This window comes from Neofelis nebulosa, chromosome 13 (assembly GCF_028018385.1).
Source record: "Neofelis nebulosa isolate mNeoNeb1 chromosome 13, mNeoNeb1.pri, whole genome shotgun sequence".
Taxonomy (NCBI): domain Eukaryota; kingdom Metazoa; phylum Chordata; class Mammalia; order Carnivora; family Felidae; genus Neofelis; species Neofelis nebulosa.
The window spans coordinates 72,391,782-72,413,091 of NC_080794.1; the positions used below are offsets into that span (position 1 = coordinate 72,391,782).

The 21,310-nt window shown below is 43.6% G+C and overlaps 1 protein-coding gene across 10 annotated transcripts in view; it reads left to right on the forward strand.

Annotated features, from left to right (window-relative positions):
• The window catches only part of LOC131493356 (protein FAM136A-like), a 41,975-nt gene extending 20,961 nt beyond the window's left edge, over positions 1–21,014 (forward strand). For 3 of the 10 annotated variants that reach the window (XR_009252587.1, XR_009252583.1, XR_009252582.1), the window contains exons 5-7: positions 4,253–4,471; positions 7,689–7,739; positions 12,306–13,575. Coding sequence is in view for 1 of the 10 variants with exons in the window: in XM_058697737.1 (XP_058553720.1) it covers positions 4,253–4,471; positions 7,689–7,739; positions 12,306–12,336 (301 nt within the window). In the remaining 9 variants the exon portion in view is untranslated. Of the gene's footprint in view, positions 1–12; positions 4,213–4,252; positions 4,472–7,688; positions 7,740–12,305 lie in introns of those variants that run through there. The other 7 variants (XM_058697737.1, XR_009252589.1, XR_009252588.1 and 4 more) reach the window with 7 other exon arrangements.
• The last annotated feature ends 296 nt before the right edge of the window (positions 21,015–21,310 follow it).

Consider the following 21,310-nt stretch of genomic DNA (forward strand, 5'->3'; position numbering starts at 1 on the left):
TTTTGTTTGCAGTCCTTTTCAGCTCATCAGCAGTTACTGATTTCAGATCCACCATGTAGGGAGATGGTTCTCTCTGAACATAGAGACCAGCTCAAACTGGGAAAGCCAGGACCCGCAGAATGGTTGGACTCTCACAGCTGTACAGGTGTGAGTCACCCGTAACTTTGTAGAGAGGCCTTTGCTCCTGCCACACCCCTACATCAGCTGCTCTTTGCTTCTGCTCACCTTCCATTTGCCAGAGCTGGCTGGGTAAAGGACTGGAAAGTGGGCAAGCCAGAACTCACCTCTGCTCTTGCTGCTTTATACCAGTCCTCTTCTCGTTGGCCTACTGTTCTCCTTCTAGGAGCTTCCAGAAAAAATTATTCTCTTACAAAGTTTATAGTATGTCCCCTACTTGAAAAATATGCACATATTTTGGGTGTTTTCATTGCTGAAGCTAATGACCAGATTAGTATTTTCTGTAGACACTTCTTGATTTACTTAGTGTTCTTGCTCTGAACCCACTTAACAGATAACATAGGGAGGGTTCTTGAAACCTGGGAGAGGCAATATTCCTCCAGAATGTCCAACCCAAGCCACACACAGCAAGTCTGTTGCCAACTCTCTACCTCTCAGAAACTCCTTTAGGATGACAGAGATCCCTTTAAAGTTCACTAAAAAGCAATTCAGATGCAGAAGAAGTATCAACAACAAAGATATACCAAAGAAGGAAAATAAGTTGTCAAGAACAGTGAGTAATGGTAGAGTTAAAAAAAATCAATATCTTTCCACATATTTCTATGCATGGGGTGCATCCATCAAAGTGAGTGGGTGACATTTGTCCCAGCCTAGCTGAGCCAGCCAGTGCTGCATGACTCACCTTCTGTGCTATCAGCAAACCACCAAGCCTCTTGCCTGGGAGTTAACAGACTCACTAAAAGGAAACTCTATTCTGAATCTGTCATTAATTGCATCTTTAAATGTAATCCACCTGCCAGCCAATTTACAAATTTCCTCCATATTCTCCAGGTTATTTCTAACTTTCCTCCCGATCACTTTTGCAGCCTAGCTGGATTTGATTGGGTTTATCTTAGTTTGCTTTGAGGAGGAATTGATATATCTCCCGTCTCTAAGAAGATCATTGTTTCTCCCTCACAGAGGTCAGGTAGAGCAGAGAGGTGATCTCATAGGGTTTTTCCACCCAGTGATTCTGATTTTTAAAACAAATATGTGAAAGCCCCAATCATTGCCTCTTAAAATCCCCTTTGTGCTCAAAGAGGAAGCTTGGTGAATAGTTCCAGCAAAGTATCAGGAATATCTGATAGCACTGATTCACCGAGTTTTGGAAACAAACCTCAGTTTCTCCAATTATGGGTTCAAGATGAGAAAACTTCCCTTTCTCACGTACCAACGAGGCAGCAATGAAGAGATCAGCCTGTCCTCTGACAAACATGAGACATGAATTGACACGTGTACCAGCTTTTTCCACCCCAGCTCATGCTGTGCCCTTCTGACTACATGGTTTCCCTGGGTTCTCTATTCAAGTCTTATTCATCCTTGGAGGTCCCCCTTTCTCTCAGGAACTTTTCCCAACTTACTGGCTCAGAGGGAGCTTTTCTTCCCCTGAACTGCTCTGGCACATATGCCAAAATCTCTTATACAACATTTGGTGTAGGCTTTCCAGGGTAGGGACTGTGCTGTATTCTTATTTGTACACTTATGGAATGGAAGTGCTTAGCTTACAGCACTGGTGTGCAATGTAGGCTGGGCATCAGAATCGCCCGTGCAGTTTTTAAGACATTACCAATGTTCAGGCCCCATAACAGACCTTCTGAATCAGAATTGCTACTTAGGTGAAATTACAGATCTTCCTCAAGTTATGGTGGCGTTACATCCCAGTAAATCCACTGTAAGTTGAAAAGATCGCAAGTAGAAAATGCATTTAATATACCTAACCTACAGAACATCACCGCTTAGTCTAGTCTATCTTAAACATGCTCAGAACACCTACATTAGCCTATTGTTGGGCAAAATCATCTAACACAAGTGTATTTTATAATGAAGTGTTGAATATCTCATGTCATTTATTGAATACCATACTGAAAGTGAAAAAAAGAATCATTGTATGGGTACAGATTGATTACAAGTGTAGCAGCTGTTTATTTTCATCATCACATGGCTGATGGCATCATGAGAGATGGTATGGTATATGGCTAACCTGGGAAAAGATCAAAATTCAAAGTATGGTTTCTACAGAATGCATGTTGCTTTCACACCATTGAAAAGTTGAAAAATCATAAGTCACACCATCGTAACTTGGGGGCTGTCTGTATAGGCTGTCTGTATATAGACTCTAGATTTGCATCAGAAATCTTGTGATGGCTGACCCCTGACCCCATCTCCAGGTCACTAGCTCCTACCCCCTTTATTTCTTACAGAACCTCCTTGTGTTCAGAGAGTCACCCTTCCTCAACATAGTTCCCTTGCTTCAGAGGAAGCCCCCATCACCTTAAGTGTGAGGTCAGGGGCTGAATAATCTGAAGCTAAATCCATGATTCAGGAATAGGCATGTGACCCAACTGTAGCCTCTGAGAGAAGCAAGAGGAAGGCTGAAGACTTCTGGGAAGGGTCTTTCTCTTGTAGGAAGCTTTACTTTTTCCTGCTGTTACACTAGTTGTTACTGGCAGCCACTCTGTGCTCTTTCTCACCCTCCTCTCCCTCTCCTCCAGAGGGAACAAGTCTTAGGATGAAGCTGTGAAAAAACCTGGATCCTTGGTGGTAGATCAAGCAAACCTGAGTTCATTGAAATTTGGACTGCCACTTATGTGCACTAATAAGTGCCTCACTGTTTAAGACAGTTCTGTTACTTGTGGCTGAAATACTCTCCTAGATACTCTTGTTTGTATTCCTTCAATCCCAGGTATCACCTGGCACAATGTCCTCTTTAGTAAATGCTCAATAAGCATTTGTTGAATGAATGAATTCACAGTCATTGAGCACCTATATATGCCAAGTACTGGAGATGAAGTAGTAACTAAATAAAGTCCCTGTCCATCATGGATTTTATACTCTGGTGGAAATAAAACTGCCTTTTGTGGATCAGGTTAGCAGCCTCTGTAGAGAAATAAACTTTGTTTCTGTTTGTGCAAGTAGATGGGTTCAACCAACATAAGTGGTTAGAATGGGAACACTTGTGCCAAAGGCTCACTGCTTAGGAATTCACCTGACCACCAGAGTGACTTTCTGCAGTTAAAGAAAAAGGAAATAACAAGTGGGATCATGAAGAATGCTTTGTCCCCAAGTTCATGACTCAGAGGAAAAACTACAGTGCTCTTATTACCATATCTCAGCCACAGAGCATAAGACACGTAATTGCAGAGGACCAAATGGGAGTAACAATCCGAAAGGGTTAGGAAAACTCTATTTTACTAAATAAATGGAATTCGAAGAAGGGAAAACGTGACCTACTGAGTATCAGTCTGTGAGTGTATGAAAGGTAATCACAAGGTAGGTGAGGATCAACTCACATCTAGCTCTTCCCTCTGTGTGATGCCCATTGCTGAAGATTAAGGGAGGAATCACCTGCTGAGGGAAATGCCTGATGTGAAGGCAGACTTTGGGTAGCAACAGGCTTGGTCAGAAGGCAAATTCAGAGGGGTGGGTAGGAAGGAGCAATCCAACAAAATGAGTTGGGCAAAATCCGGAAGACTTAACAGTGACGCAAGGCAAAGAGAAACATTAGACTTAGAAAGATGAGGGCTTCATGGACCAGGGCTCAGGAACTTTAAAGCCAGAGTCAAGGACATTGACCCTCCTGTCCTGAGGTCAGGCCTTCATAGTAAACTCAGTACCAGCTGACAGGAGACTGACAAAGCATGACCCCTTCCAGGGTAGGAGGTGTCACAAAGGCCTTGTGAGATAAGGTACTCAGTGTAGTGTAAATATTCAGTGAATGAATGAGCTCATCAGGCTGCCCTGTAAGATGGCAGCAGCCAGACCATTCTTCTTCCTTAAGCATTGAAAGTACAGTTTCTTCTGGAACTGGCAAAAATTTCAGCTCTGTGAAACAAAAAGAATTGTGATGGACATCTTTTTTTTTTTTTTCCTCCCACAACTTTCATCTCTGCCCCCTGGTGATAGCACTGAAGTTTTTTGGGGGAGGCCAATCCTCCTCTTCCCCCAAACCATGGGGCCCAGGTGATGCCAATTCCCAATCACACTCTCCCATCTAGGAGTGGGTTACTTGACTAATTAGCATATTACTTCCCTCTAGACACAGTGATTGGTTCAGGGATGGGCATACAATCCAGGTTGGTCCAATGGAAGTCAATTCTGAGATCTTTGCTGGAAAGACTGGAAGAGGCAGCTGTCTTTCTGCTGGGGCTGCTGAACTGTACAATGTAGAACCTAAGCATAGAGCTGGTAGGAGCCACTGCATGAAGAGGGCTTGCCAAGTGGAACCAATCCAAAGGAGAGCAGGGCTAAGAGAGAGGTAAGGAGAGATTGAAAGGCAATAATTCTGGCAATATAATTTTGAGTCTCTGGTACCAGCTATGCCTAAAGACAGGCCTACTCCTAGTCTTCTCTTTTACTATTGCTTAAGATAGTCTAAACTAGGTTTCTGTTACTTGCAACTTGGTGTCCTGAAATGATAAATAATGGAGACCATATTATGATAACTTGCTTTCCCATCTTCTCAGATAAATTGATGAGATCCAGCCAATCAACTTATATAGTGCTTTCTATTGCCAAATATTGTTCCAAGCACTGGGGATAAAACCATGAATACAACTGAGACCCTGCCTTTGAGGAACTTAACTTCCAGCAGGAAGAGACCACTATTAAATAAATCAACAATAAATACATAAGAAAAGTTCAGGTATAGATAGAATCAAGAATATTACATAGGATCATGAGCAGGGAAGCCAGGGAAGGTCTCTTGAAGGAGGTGGTGACATTTGAGATGAGGTCATAATAATAAGAGGCAGCCATTCAAAGACTAGGAAAGAATGCTCCCACATAAAGAAGAGTGGGGGAGCTGGGCAGCTCAGTCAGCTAAGCATCCCACTCTTGATTTCAGCTCATGTCATGATCTCACGGTTCTTGAGTTTGAGGCCCACATCAGCACAGAGCCTGATTGGGATTCTGTCTTCCTCTCTCTCTGCCCCTCCCCCACTTGCTCTCTCTCAAAAATAAACATTAAAAAAAAAGAGCAAATGTAAAGTCCCTGAGATATGAATAAGACTGGCCTATTCGGGAGACAGGCAGTGAGTATGGCTGGAGTGTCCTGAGTGAGGGACAAGTGAAGAAACAAGAGACTGGACAGGTAAGCTGAGGCAGTTCCTTAACCTGAGAGTTTGGGTTTTATTCTGAATGCAGTGGTCACTCACTGGAGTGTTAAGAGGATCGAATTTACCATTGTTGGGTGAAGGTTGGACTAAAGGAAGACAAGAGGGAAGGAAGAAAGGCCTATTGGGAGATAACACAGTAGTCCAGGCAAGAAATAAAGGAGGGACCCTGGACCAGGGTTGGAGTATCCAAGATGGAAATGGAGACAGGTGGTGGATTTAGGATACATTTTGGAGGCAGAGCCAGTAGGATATACTGATGGGTTACAAGTGAGGTGTGAGGAAAGGGATGATGCAAGCAGAATGATCAAGTTTTAGTCCAAGCAGTTAAGTGGATGATGGTGTCATTTACAAAAAGGAGAAATCTGAATTGGGGTAGAAAAGAATCCATACTTCTGTCTTAACTGTGTGGGACATTCAAGTAGAGGTCAAGTGGGCAGTTGGTTAGCCACACCTCAAATTCAGCAGAGATGTTTAGGCTAGAGATAGTTATTTGCATGTCATAGACATATGGATGGACTGGGGGAGGACACTCAACTAAAGAGGAAAAGATTGATGATCAAAAACAGCCCTGGGCCTGCACCAATGGGAGAAGGAGCAAAGGGAAATGAGAAACGGCTGGTGAAGTAAGAAGAAAACCAGACAAACATGATGACACAGAAGCTTAGACAAGTGTTTGGAGAACAAGAGAGTTGTCATCTAGGTTGAATGCTGACACTGAGATTAAGTAAGAGGAGGACAGAGAACTGGCCATTGGCTTGGGCCAGATGACCCAGATATGGGACTGTTTAGTGGAGAGATGAGGGCAAAACTCACATTGCACTGCAACGAAGAGAAGAGAGCCAAAGGAGAACACCAAGGTGGTAACTTAAGGCTTGTAGGACAGACACATGGAATGTATTGATAAGCCTTTGTTAGGGAGATGCTGTCTTTAAGAGTAAAGATATTTTTACAATTTAGTTTAAATTTACATACAGTGAAATGTATATGCCCTAAGTGATGAGGTCTTTTTATTGAGGTAAAATTCACATCACGTTTTCATCACTCCCAAGGGAGACCCCATACTCCTTAATGGTATGGGGTTTTGAAACTTTTGGTATATACTTTCTTAATATATCATTTAATATTCTCCAAGTAAACATTTATTTTTTAGGCCTGAGTAGCTAAACGCCACATAATAAAACAGCTCTTTATTGAAAGAACATGGGCCAAGCCAAAGTAATCTGTGATGTTAGAAGTCAGCATCTTGATTATCTTTGGGGAGGAGAGAGTTTGTAGTGAATGGAAGGAGAACACCAGGGGGGCTTCTGAGGTGGTCTGTTTCTGGACTTGGGTGGTTGTTTCATGGATGTGTTCACTTCAAGATACTTGAATTCAAGTTGTATATTCATGATAGATATACTTCTCTGTTAGTATGCTTCAATTTAAATGTTTTAAAAAATAGCTAAGGAATCAGGAGGCCTGGGCTTCAGTTCCAGTGCAGGAGGTGGGTAGCTGTGTAATCCTGTGCAAGTCACTTAACCTCTCTGGACCTCAAATTGACTCAACTGTAAATGCATTGAGCCACATGCCCTTCAAGGTTCCTTCCACCCAACATGGTTCCACATGCAGTTTCCTTGATTTGAAGTCGGGCACTTGTGTTACTGAAATCAGCCTGCAGCCCTCACTGACCTTGACAGAGGGAGAGTCAAGCCTTTTTCATGTTCTTCCTTTCAGAAACTAAGTGTTGCAGCTGATGTCTCTGTGGTATCACTTGTCACTGGCAAGGCAGCTGTGAAGTTAATGATAGTGCAAATAAAAAGCTGCTAGTAATTAGACGGCTGGATGTTCAAGCATTATTGTTATTTAAAAAAAAAATCAATTAGCTGAATAAGAAAATGCCATTGAGACAAACATTTATTTTTCTCCCTAGCACAGCTCCAGCTGGGTAGGAGGATAATGTGGTCAATTCCAGAAGGGGAAAGTATGGTTCTGATATATTGGAAATTAATATATGTTTTTAGAGCCGCATAGAGGAAGATAGAGGCTTTCAGGTTTTTTTCTTTTTAAGTTTTTGTAAGGGAGGAAGAAGCTTCACGTAATTACCTGTGATTTGTACCCACTACTGCTTTATTAGCAAGCCTCTAGCTCTGGCAATGACCACATCTCCATTTCCTCCTTTTAGAAGGCCTTTTGTAAGAAAAAATGCTTTTAGGACATCTGGGGTTATTGATCAGTATTCCAGTCTCTGGGATAAGACCTGGGGACTCTGTGAAACAAATAAATGAAGCAACAGAAATTTTTTCCTCTACTTCTCTTGTTCATTGTTCAAATAACTGCATTTAGCCAAGCAGGTAATGTAATATGGTTGTGTTTGTTTAGAGCTTTCTTCTCTTCTGAAGACTGCCTGGGTCTGTGTCCTGCATTAACCAGGTAATTCTGGGGCCAATTGTGGGAATTTACTGTAAAAGGAGATTCTGTTAGTACCCACCTCAGGATGTATGTGTTCGTATATGTATGCACACATGTGTGCACACACACACATGAATTAGTTTGCATAACCCAAGGAAAATACTTTGCTCAGTGCCTGACATGCAACAGGCAATCAGTAAATAGTAGCTATTTTTACTCTGGGGGAAAAAGAGGTAGTTCTTATGCCTGTGGGGAAGGGGCAGGGAAGCATCAAGCAGCAGAAAGTGGATCCAACTGTTTTCTTTTTGTGTGGCCTTGTGGACTCCTGCATATAAAGGCTCTCATGAGACCCCCAGTAGGGCTTTTAGACTTCTCTGCCGATCAGTTTTTAGTTCCTGCTTGTTGCACTTTTAGAACCACAAATAGCCCTGGAGAGAGGGAGTCAGAAGATGTGACAGTTCCCCAGCAATGGATGGTGACCACACCCCCTGCCGCAGCAGCTGGTGACACAGGCCTTTAGCATAATGGAAAGCATTTGGGGATCTATTTTTCTCTGGCTGCGTAGAGGATTACTCACCTCACTCCTCTGTGTCACAAGGAAGGGGGGGCACAATAAATTGCCAAGGATGAGTCAGGCTTTAATAGAGCATCTCTGCTCTGACTGCTACTTCTTATGCACTCTTGAGATTCAAATGGCAAAGCAAAGTCTTAAACTCACGCTCTTTTTCTTCTTTCTTTTTGGGGAACGGTGGCAACTGGAGCTATACTTTTTTTCTTCTTTTCTTTTCTTTCTTTCTTTCTTTCTTTCTTTCTTTCTTTCTTTCTTTCTTTCTTTCTTTCTTTCTTTTCTTTCTCTTTTTTGGAACTGTATTTTGATTGTGTTCTTTCTGGGTTAGAGAATGAAGGAAAGTAATACTCCCAGAGCTGGCTCCTCTAGGGCCTCTGTGAGTCTTGATCATGAACCCTGGCTGGTTTGGCCACTTCAGCTCTTACCTTCTAAAATGTCCACCCCCACCCGAGCATTTCTGCCTTCCTTTCCAGGAATGGCCATGGTCAGCTGGCTCTGGATTAAAAATGAGTGTGGACAGTTTCTCCTTCCCTGACCAGTACACTGCTGTGGCTTCTTGGTGGATTTTCCCCCTATCTGCTGCTAGGTTTAGCTCAGTCAGGAAGCTGCTTAATTCCCACATGAGTGTATGTGCCACTGTCTATGGCTCTGACCTCCCTATAAAGCTCTCTCCTCAGGGTGGCATGGAGTCTTTCCCCTGAGTTGTCAAGGGAGAGGGATGCTAATGAGAGAAGAGACGTGATCGATTTTATGATCATTCAGTGTTTAAGGTAAACACCATGTGTTTGCATATATTTTCTTATCCCATGTATGAAGCAGTGGAAAGATCAGAAAGAAATAGGTAGGGTCAGGTTTAGGGTACAGGGCAGGAGAAGAGAACAGACGACATTGTTGAGTTGATTAGCCGACTGGCAGGAGGCATATTTTGAACATCTCCAAAGACCGTAGGAAACAACACTGCAGAAAACATTGATTTTAACTGAACCTAGTGTGCTTGAGGTGAGCAGTTCCCAAACTTAGCCGAGCATTAGAGTCACAGGGAGCTTTCCGATGATACATGTTCTGGGCTGTGTGCCGGGGAATTCTGAGTCCCTGGTCTTGGATGAGAATCTTCATTTTAGAAGTTTTCCCAGGTGGTTTCGATGACCAGGTTTTTTAATTACTGACTTGGGCCACATTTTGAGGGGAGATAGTCACATGTTATCAACCATCAACAAGGCAGCTCAGGCTTCCTTCTAAACCTTTTGTTGTGAAATGTAACACACAAACAGAAAAGCATATGAACTGGAAATGTGGCTCAAAGCAAACACCCAAGCATCAACATAGAACATTGCAAACAGATACGTTTTGGGTTTTTTTGTTTTTGGGTTTTTTTGTTTTTGGGTTTGTTTGTTTTTTGTTTTTTTTTTTTGCAATATACAAAGTCTTGAAAATCTCCATGTTTATAAACCACTGGAGCTGTTCCATTTCTCCAGGATCTGAATTGCAAGCCTTGGGTTTTAGGTGTATCCCTGTTAACTCTCGAGCTTCTCTCTGACTTTTCACCCTCCATACTCTTGCACTTGGATCCTGTGATAAACCAGGGGTCAGAATGTTGTGTCACGTCACCATTAGCTCCTGTACCTGCCTGAATATGACCTTGGACAAGGTATTTCACACTGCTGGCCCTTAGATTTCCTATCTATGAAATAAGAAAAACAACAGAATCTACCCCATAGGATTTTTGTGAGCATTAAATTTATTGAGCAAACTCAATATTGCCTGACAATCTGCAATTTTCCCATCCTATCAGACCCTGTTTTCACTTGGCTCCTCTCCAAAACGTCTCTTCCCAGAAATTATCCCTGTGTACCAGAGGCTTGTGCTATTTCCATCCATATAGAGGCACACTCTCTTATCTCTTGTTTTAAAAGGAAAAAAACAAACAAAAAACCCTCCTTGACCCCACATCACTCTCCTGCCATTACCTTATTTTTCTGCCTCTGTTCACGGCATTTTTGTAATTACCATCTCTACTTGTTCACTCTATGTGGTCTCTGTGCTCTGCAGTTGGGGCTTCTGTTGTCCCTAAGCCACCGAGACCACACCTGTCAAGACAACCGAGAGTTTCTGCTTTGCCCCAGTCCAGCAATTACTGCTGTGTTCTGAACTTGGTTGGTCTTTCAGCAGCATTTGACAGAGTCGACCATGCTGAGGGTTGGAGAGAGAAGCTTCCAGGTAGAGGGAACTGCAAGCCCAGAGGCTCTCAGAGGGGGAAAAGCTTAGTGGGCTCAAGAACTAAACAAAGGCTGGTGTGACTGGAGCCCAGAGAGGGAGGAGTATGAGCTGAGAAGGCAAAGTCTTCTTTGCCAAAGCATATGGCCCCTTGTCAACTGCAGTGAAGCTTCCGCATGGCACTTGGCACAGAGCAGGTGCTCAGTGTTAGCTATTATCACTGTTATTATTAAGATCTTCACAGTGCCGAGTGTGAGAAAGAGGGGGAGGGGGCTGGATAGGGAGGCATAAAGTCGCAGGTCTTGAAGAGCTTTCAGCCTATTGAGCGTCTAGATTATACCCGTCACATAGGTAACTGAATGAGAGCCCACAAACCGATTTCTTAATGGTATATTTGTTGTCATCACCCCTCCCTCTACCCCCCCCCCCACTTTCTTGGTGGATTGCATCCCATTCTGTGATTCTCTCTAGATAATTAAGGATTAGCTTTTCACTTGAAAGGGAGAAGTGGGCTGTAAGTCCCACTGAAGAAAGAGATGACTAAGAAGCTTCCAACCATGAGATTACCATGTGGGCTGAGGACAGACACTGGCCCTATGTCCTCCATGCTTTTCCAGACTACTGAAAGTAATCCCCTCCAAATAAATAATAGCTGCTCTGTTGTTTCATTTGGGCCAAGTTGCAAATTACACAAAAGAAATCAGTCTCTGGAAGCAGCCCTTTGGTTTTCTGATGCGATACATGTGATCTAAAGCAGGTGTGTTTTTCTCCTCCTGGTGTCCTTGCCACACACCTTCCTACTGTGGGCACACCTGCAGGCATGCACACACACACTCAACACACATTCAACATATAAACACACTTATACACCATACTCAACTCACCCCCAGATATTTAATACATAGACTCAACACAAACACATCTTTTTCACATCTAAAATTAATTTGCTTTCATTTCCAAACTCTGACGCTAGCAGAGTTCTTCCTCAAAATGATAAACCCCTAGAACATTCTTGGTAATGGCATGTAAATGAGTTAGATCACTATGTTCCCTGGTTTTGATTCTGGTAGACCATTCATATGGCAAGAAATATGCTAGGGAAGAATATATTCCATTCTTAATCCAATTGTTTTGAGACTTTTGTGCTTGAGGACATTTTGTCATTATATTGGTTTTTTTGTGTTCCTCTTTGTCATGTCTGGAAGTTCAATATTCTTTTCTGTCACATGCCATTTCCAGCATCCCTAGCCTGTGAGATGTCTTTATCCTCTCCATCTTAGATTTGAAAGCATCTGTTGAGTGTCTGAATGTGTCTGGCTCAATATAGGTGCTTCACTTGAAGAAAACCTAATAAGGAGTATTAAAAGTCAAAGTATTTTTCTTATTTTTAAAAAATTTTCCTCTACATTAATAATCAGACTTTATTTCAGAACCTATCAATCTGCCACTGATGGAAATGGGGAAAAAAATTGTTCCATCACCCACAGGTAGTTTGAGAAACAATTAAATAAACAACACTGAAGCCAAGAAATTCTATTCATGAAAAGACACGCAAAGGATGAAAAAACAAGCCAAATGATGGTGGGGCGGGGGGGGGGGTGTTTGCAGCCTACTAATGGTTAAGGGAGCTTTAAGAATCAATTCAAATAAAAACAGGCCAAGAAATGAATACATTACATGAGAAATCCTAATGCCTGGTGAACAACTGAGGTATGCCCCCACCTCACTATCAGCAGGGAAATGAATATTAAAACCACAGCAAAAGCCACAGATTATTAATAGAGAGTAAAATTTCCAATTGACAGAAAGAAGTGTCATAATCCCAAATGTTGGTGAGGACACCGAGCATCAGGGGCTTTCTGGTGCGAAGACAAACTCCTCAGAGCCTTGCCTTTGGAACATTGACAGCATCCTCTGAAGCTGAACATAAAAAGCTTGACCCATGAACAGCAATTCTACTCCAAGCCCCAGTCCTAGGAACTGAAAACATGGTACAAACCCAATGAAGAAAGCAGCATGATTTGTGATGGTTGTAAAGTGAAAATAAGCCAGATGACCACCAATAGTGGACTGGATAAACAGATGGTGTGCCATTCACACTATGGAATAGTTGACAGCAGCAAAGACCATTGAGCCACAGCTTCTGACAATGACATCGATGAGGCTCACAGACTGTACCATCCATCCATTCGGACATAAGACACTCCAGGGTCAGACTCTCCTGTAAATTCAGTAGCTTCCTAGTGCTGGAGTTAGTCCTGTCTGCAGAGCCCATGTCTACTTGATTCCCAGACATCTTGGGGGTGAGAGAGGGTCCCTGAAAGGGTCTTGGATGAGAGGAGTCCTGCACTCCCCTGGGCATTGCTGTGATTGTTCTTGTTGCTGCTGTTGAGAACATTTGGCCTGCTGGTTCTTGAATCATCATAGGTGCTTGTTCGGTTGATTCATACGTCCCTCCTGCTCCTCATAGGCTGAGTACCTGCCCCTCTCAAAGTGTTTCCCCGGCTCCTGGTCCCTGCTGTGGACCCTGTGTTCCTGGTGCCACCTCCTCGGGGGTCTGGGGAAGGCACAAGGCCCATGAAATGCCTAGGTTCTTACAGCCTTCACTCCTCTGTTCCTGCCCCTTGAGCTTGGTACATTTTTTAAAATATTTTTATTTTTAAGTAATCTCTATACCCAGCATGGTGCTTGAAGCCAGAACCCTGAGAACGCATGCTCCACCAACTGAGTCAGCCAGGTGCCTCGAGCTTGGGGTTTCAAGCCATATACACATTGTACAAAATAAGGTTAATCCCAGAAAGCATTAGAGAATGAGGCCATCTTGGCCCTGGCCTCCGCAGACATAGCCCAGATCGATGACTGGGTAGAAAACACGTAATGAAAATGTTAAGACATTGAGAGAATGCAGAGAACCAGGGATCTGCCTTTTCCTCCAGAAGACAAGCAGTCACCTCGTTTCCTTCCCAGCTGTAGGCTCCTACAATGCCACTCCTTAACCACATCTTCCAGCACCCCCAAAATCAACTCCCTCTCAGCAATTTTTTAAAACCTCAAACATGGCATACTACACACAAAGTTGGCCTTGTCACCTGTATTTTTTTGGCAATTGGACATTTAGGTCTGCCTTGTCAAAGGTTTCTTACTAATGATATAGAGGTGCTAATGGCTGGACACTTGGGATTTTTCCTGGGATTTGTCTATTATGAGACTGCGGTGAAAAAGAACCTCCTGTTTAATCACCCCTCCCAAGACTGGGTTTCCTTGGGTAGTTATTAAAATGTTTAACTTTTTCTTTCAAGAAAAGAGGATGTGGGCAGAGAGGATCTTCTGTGGGCCTACGGGGAAATCGGGGCTCTTCTTTGTACTAGCAGATCATCTTGGGGGAGAGGCTTAGTATATGGAGGTGATGTGGGAAAATTCCCATAAGGATGGCCTGGATGAAATGCAATAACACATTGGTCAAGATGCTTCAAGAAGTTGAAAGCATTATACAGCAACAATAAGATGTGACTATAAAGTAATGGGACAGATTTCACTGGAATCATATACTGGAACCAGCCATATTGCTTTATGTTTGGACAGATGATACCCAGAAGACTGAGAAGACCTGATTCAGACAGACTCCAGGAAAAACTGAAAATGTACTGGATCGTGTAGAAGTCTGTGGGGTAGGCTGGCTTCAGGCACTATGAGATTCAAATGCTCAAGCGATGTTACAAGGACAGGATTTCTTTTCCTGGCTCTGCCTTCTGACATATTGGCTCTCATAAGTCTTCTTGTTGTGGAGACAAGATGGCCATGGCAGCTCACGCCTCATGTCCTTTCAGGTTTTGGTACAGCAGGAAAGGGAAAGAATCTTCCTCCCTCGTGGCTGAAACCTGTCCCAAATTGAGTCTTCTTGACCCTAATTGGCCAGTCTTTGGTCAGGTGGCCATCCCTGAACCAGCCAGAGAATGTGATTCTCTGGTTGTCTCAGCCCAGATGTAACAATCTGGGGGGACTTAAGACAAAGTCAACTCCACTAGAATCCTATGGACTGAGAAAAAGTAAATCCCTGAACATAAACTCAGTGCTATTCTGGCATTAAGTGAAATGAACATTGGGCCATCAAGAAGCCACAAATTTTCACTGCATTTAGCGACTTGCTGTTCATGAACCTGTCATTTCAAAATTCTGGCTCAGCTGAGTTTCTTTCAGGGAATGTCTCTGCATTTTGTTTTAGAAACAAGCAATTAGATGCATGTGTGTGGCGAGAGAAATGTTTGCATATTGAAATGGCCTTTAAAAGTGTTTCTTTTTCAGTGAGATAGCTCTTCCTCCTGTCTTGTAAAGAGGTTTGCCTCACAAAGGTCTAGCAACATTAAAGTAGTTCTTAATCAGAATTGTAGGGAAAGCAAACACAAAGGCTGAGCATCTTCCCTCTGCACACCTGAGAAGAGATTAAATGCAGAAAAAAAACCCCAATACGTGCAAGGTCATTGAAATCAGAGCAAAGAAAGGGAAAACCAATCATCGTGGGGGGTTTTTTGATCAAACGTGATTACATTTAAAATAAGCTCAGCCATGCTTCTCCTGTCACAAAGGGAACGTGGAGGAGGTTGCCAAATAAGCTCCCTGCCTTCAAGTTTTGAAAGAGCCAATTATGAGATGCAAATGACCCAAAATTGGGCTAGGAAATTAATGGTAGAATAACTGATAAGTGTGTAAGTTCTCTGGTCTTATCTTCTCAGGTGATACATCTGCTACAACAACTCCTTTCTGCATCATCTGTTTTTTTTTCCCTTCTCTACCTCACCCTCACATCTTCATGCCGTAGCTTGCCAGTCTCACTAAGCCCAGGGGAACCCAGTAGGGCTTGTAACCCATAGCCAGGCCCTCCTGAGCTACGGATAGCTGCTCGGAGCCCTTTCCCCACCCCACCATTCATAAGTCAATGGTACTATCCCACCCTCGACCCTGCTTCTGGAGAGAATGGGGTCACTGTGGAATAGGTGAGCCCTGGGAGGCAAGCCGGAGGGGCCACAAGGAGCGTGGGCACAGAGAAGACCATCTGACAGCCACAGGGGAGTCACAGGACCAGAGGGGCTCTTTTGGCTCTTTTTCTAGCTCTTGGACAAGCAGTTCCCAGCTCCCTCCTCCACATTCCTTATTTCCAGCCAACGTGCACCCAAAACTGTGCTGACCCTCAGATTTTGCTTTGTTTGGCCAGTAACAGGTTTTAACATATTTTAAATGTAAATGCCTTTGAGTACAGTCTATGTGTATATATGTGTATGTATGTGTATGTATGTAATCCTGGAGTTTTCCACAGTCCCTACTACTCCCTGTTGCCTTTCACAGGCCTCTGAATGACCTTCAGCTAGTGGGTAACACATTAACCCTTTCACTCTTATCACCTTAATTCTCTCCTTTCTCTTTCTGAAATAAGCAGTCACTGAGGAATGACTCAGTCTTGAGTGTATTCCCCCTCCCATGCTTCTCCTGCTTCCCTGAGCCACACACAGACTCCCACTCTCCCAGTTTGTGTTCCATGTCCCCAAATAAGCAACCCTCCTCTGAGTCTGCACACACTTTGGCTCCTCTTCCAGCCATGACTTCCAGCTGCCTCCTAGTTAACTCACACTCTACCTCCAGAGCTCGGCCCAAATGTGAATTCCTCAGGAAAGCCCTGAGGCTGCCTGACAGCCCCAGACTAAGATGGATCCCATCACATGCTCAGAACACCCTGTATGTCTTTTTAAAAAACTTTTAAAAAACTATTTATTTTTGAGAGAGCACAGCAGGCCACCGGCAGAGAGAGAGGGGCACAGAAGATCTGAAGTGGGCTCCCTGCTGACAGCAAGACAGTCCGATGCGGGGCTTGAACCCACAACCATGAGATCATGACCTGAGCCGAAGTCGGACACTTAACTGACTGAGCCCCAAACACCCTGTATTTCTGCTTCACGGCATTTGCCTTGATTGTCTTACAGTAATTACTTGTCTGTGTTCCTCCCTCACCCCAACACCTGCCCAACTCCACCACCTCCCAAACGTGAGCTCAGGGAGGACAGTTATTCAGTTTGTTGTGTTCATAGTTTATCTCCAGCTCCAAAGGAGCACAATTTGAGTGCTCATTACATGTTGATCAGTGAGTGCGTGAATGAATGAAAAGACTGAGATGGCAGGGAGACGAATTTCAGGGGAAAGACCGCACAGACACAGGGTCCAAGGGAATACTGCAAGGAGCGCATGACAGTACCATGGGGAGTCTCGTTCATTCATAAATCCCAGCCTCCGAGAATGTGCTGGCTTCCCAAAGTCACCTCGGAACAGGTTCTTTCCCTAGCACTGGGTCCCAACAGCCTACTGTGTGGGGGTGGAAGAGGATTTCCCAGCTTCTGTGGGCCCTTTTACTTGACCCCAGGAAGTCCCCTTTTGCATTCCCTCTGGTAAGCTTTCCTCACCTTCCCTGCTCTGTGCAAACCCCTCACTCTATTCCCTCTTGGAATGAAAGCCATTTAGTGACATCTTCCTTGGGTTCTCTTTTTTTTGTATCTCAACTCTGGCCTTCAGCAGCACTTCTATTTAATGGTATAGGGTGAGCAGTCTTCCCAGGAAAAGTTTTTCTAAATGTTTCTGGTTTTACCTGAATTGTTTTTGTTTGAGGTTTAAATGCATCTATAGATTTTCTGACCCATTCAGGAACTTTGCTATTTTTAAATAAAAGAGGGATGTGCCAAGTAATAGCAAATCGAAACCATCTCCATTGGTGCAAATCACCTTCAAGAAGGACAGACCACCTTTTGGAAGCCTTACATAGTGGGGAAGTGGCTCCTTTCTGGGTGCTGAGCCTGCTCTGACCCCAGCCCCTCATTGGTGGCCCTGTGCCAACTCTGCATTCTGAGGGGGTCAAACCCCTCTAACTGTGATGACTCACCAGGCTCCCTGAGCTCAGGGTCAGTGGACGTCACTCTTTCCCCCTGCACTGAAGCCCAGGAAAGCCCCAGGGCATGGGTCACCAGGTGGCAGCCTCTGATGGGCCTATCTGTGTCCCAGGACAGTCGCTGTGCCTGTCTGGGTAGGGAGTGTGTTGTGAGGTCCCATTTACAAAAATGGGAAGAGATTAGAGAAACGGCTTTTTCTGTGTTCTGTGAAGACTTTAAATGAACCAACCTCTTACTTCTACCCCCTGAGCCTGTGACACGGGAGTGTGCCTCATGGTTGGTGTTAAAGGATAGCATGTTTGTGTCTCCTCACCCAAATTCATATGTTGAAATCCTAACCCCCAATGTGATGGTTTTAGGAGGTGGGGCTTTTGTGAAGTAATTAGGTCATGAGAGTGAACGAATGAAAAGACTGAGATGGCAGGGAGGAGAATTTCAGGGGAAAGACCACACAGACACAGGGTCCAAGGGCATACCACAAGGGGTGCATGAATAGGATCAGTGCCCTTGTAAAAGAGATCCCAGAGTGCTAGCTCACTCTCTTTCCACCATGTGAGGATTCAATGAGAAGTTGGATGTTTGCAGCATGGAAAAGGGTTTTCACCAGAACCTGACCATGCTGGCCTCTGCTTTTGAGTTTCTAGCCTCTAGAAACTTGAGAAATAAACATGTGTTGTTTAAGCCCCCTAGTCCATGATAATCTGTTATAGCAGCCTGAACTATGAGTTGTTGGGTTGGAAGAAGTGTTCTCTGCTTACACAGAAGTCTCCCCACAGTCCCTTCCGGGTCCTTCATATACTTTTCCCTCCTTCAGTTCCTGGCACCATGGACTAGAGTATGTCAGTGTGGTCAGGCCCAAAGTGTGAGGAGGTCTCCTCCTCCTGCATACCCCTATCCTGACCAGAGAGGCATATTAATCACCAAAGGGGACATAGAGCTGGTCAGTCATCAAGTATTTTCCCTCCCCTGGGGAGGACATCATAGTGGAAGAGAAGAAATTCCTGGAAGAGTCACTGGTTCAAAGACACTTACGGCCTGGACAGTTAATAATAAAATTATCAGGTTAATACCTCCCAGAACCATAGCAACTAGGAGCCATTCATCCCAGAGCCCCAGGAAACAATGGCAGCCGCTCAAAGAAGCTTGGAGCTTCTTGAAGATTCGGTGTTGGACATTTGGAGGAGATGGTGGCTGGAGGCTCAGAACTCCATGTGCTAAGTAGCGTGAGCCCTGCCACCAAGTCATGCTAGCATATCTTGCTTCTGACACAGGATAAGATTTATAGTTCCAATTGTGGCTGGCCTTTTGGCTCCAGGCTTGATCCATCTAGACCCTTGTACTCTTTCTAAATGCCTTTCATTAGCCTTTCCCTGCTCAAAAATTTTTATGAATTTCTAGTTTTCTAAAGCAAAAGAAAAAAAAAATGTGACCTCCCTTGCCAGGCCAGTGCTCAAGACTGTCCTAGTCTTTCACCGTGGAGTCTCCCCAGCCTTTTCCACTTCTGCCCTTCATGAGACACCTGAGAGCAGTGAGGTGCAAGCCTCCAGGCCCGACTACTACTTCTCCTCTAGTACTTGCTCCTTTTTCAAGGTCCACTTCTGGGAAGATGTTCCTTCTTGAAGCATCCCCTGCCCACCTTATCCCCGTGGGTCCCTTAACCCTGGTTCCATAACAGGTACTTGTAAAATTCTTGTCCATTGATTTAGCCGGCCATCACAGTCCAGAGAGAGTAGTTACTGTGTAGGATTAGGTAAGGCTGAGTGTCTTTGCAGATGCTTTTTCTGGAATGCAATTTGACAATGTGAACCAAGAGTCTTAAAAATGTCTATATCCCTTGACTTGGGAATCGTACTTCTATAAATCCATCCTAAGTAAATTAACTGACGTGCCATCAATATGAATAAAACAAAAGTGTCTGCAATTTACTAAACTGCTAAGCACTTGTATGTGCCAAACCTCGACTGCTGGCCACTTTATATACATTCATTCCTATGATCCTCTGAGTCACCCCATGAGATAACTATTATGATCTTCATTTCACAAATGAGACACTGAGGCCAGAAAATTTTATGGAACTTGACTATTATTACATCCTTGGTAAATGAAAGAATCAGAATCTGACTCCAAGGCCCATGCACTGCATCCTTATTATGCCAGTGGAAAATCATGAGCAATATAAACGTCTAGCAAGAGGAAATGAACTAATTTTGCTATACCCACATTATGGGATCTTATCAGCCATCAAAATAATGTTTTTGGAAGACTGTTCAATGACATGGGAAATACTTCAGATAAAAAGTTGAGTGAAAATAATAAGATTCTATAGTGGGTTGAATGGTGACCCTAAAAGATATGTCACATTGAACTCCTTGGAGCTTATGAGTGTGACCTCATTTAGAAAAAAAAAAAAACAAAAACAAAAAAAAAACCCTTTGCAGATGTAATTAAGGATCTTGAGGTAAGATCATCCTGGATTATCCAGGCAGGTTCTAAATCAAGTAACAAGCATCCTTATAAGAGACAGGAGAAATAAAAGACACAAAGAAGCATGGAAGGCAATGTGAAGATGGAAGCAAAGATTGGAGTCATGTGTCTATAAGCCAAGGAATGTCAGCAACCACGAGAAACCAGAAGAAGCAAGAAACAAATTCTTCCCTACAACCTTTGAAAGGAGCATGGCCCTGCGAACACGTGGATTTCAGACTTCTGGCTTCCAGCGCTGTGAGAAAATATATTTCTGTTGCTTTAAGCCACCAAGCTTGTGGTAATTTGTTGCATCAGCCCCAAGACGCTAATACAGGTTTCTAGCCATAGATGCCTTTAGAAGCCTTCCTCCCTTTCCAGCCTGTCATGGCAATCTAGACCTGCTGCACTCGACCCCAACCTATATCTCAAGTTGACAAGCATTCTGTAGCTTCTACCCAAGAATGCTGTCCTCTCTCTCCTGGGCCTGTGTCCCCTGAGTTCTCCATCTGCCTGAGAAGATCAATACAGATATAGACACATACCAATATGTGTGTTATAAAAATCTGTACTTAATACCACTGCTGGGATCTGGTGCAGCACTGTCCTAAGCGTAAGGGACACATGCAGACCCGCTTCCATTATGTAGTGTTTTACCGTTTGCAAATCACATCCATGCGCACTATTTGCTCTTCACGCCACACTGTAAGGTGTGCAAAATATCTTATGTTTTATATTTTAATATTATTTATATTATATTTACATATTTTATACTTGTTTTGCAGGTGAGTAAACTGAGGCTTCACAGATATTAAGTGCCTCGCTTACTCAAAGTCATGCAGTAGGGCAGAGCTTAAACCCAGATTTCCTACTTATTCTTTCCATGATAGTAAGCTCCCTTCAGACCCAATGTTTTGGAAATTCAGGGAGAGGAAGGTGAAATCTCATAGCAGGGATCCAGGCAGTTTTCTTAGAAAAGGTAGAATTCATTTTACAGTTTCTTGTAAAATGATAGAATCCCAGTAGATTGGGGGTTGGCAATTTGTGGTCTGTGGGCTAAATCTGGCCTGCCTTCTATTTTTGTAAATAAAGTTTTATTAGAACACAGCCTTGCTTATTCATTTACATATTGTCTTGGCTGTTTCTATGCTACAACAGCACAGGTGAGTAGTTGTGACATAAACTGTGTGACCTGTGAAGTCTAAACTACTGTTTGACCCTTTACAGAAGAAGCTTGCCGACCCTTGCAATATACGGTTCCATGTGTAGGGGAGGAGCTTGTGGGGGCAGAGATTGCCTGCAAGATAAGGAAATCCATAGCTTCTGGTTAAAGTAATATTCGGGACACCTGCTTAGGATTCCTCTCTCCCTCTTTCTCTGCCCCTTACCCCCCCCAAAATAAATAAACTTTTTAAAAAAAT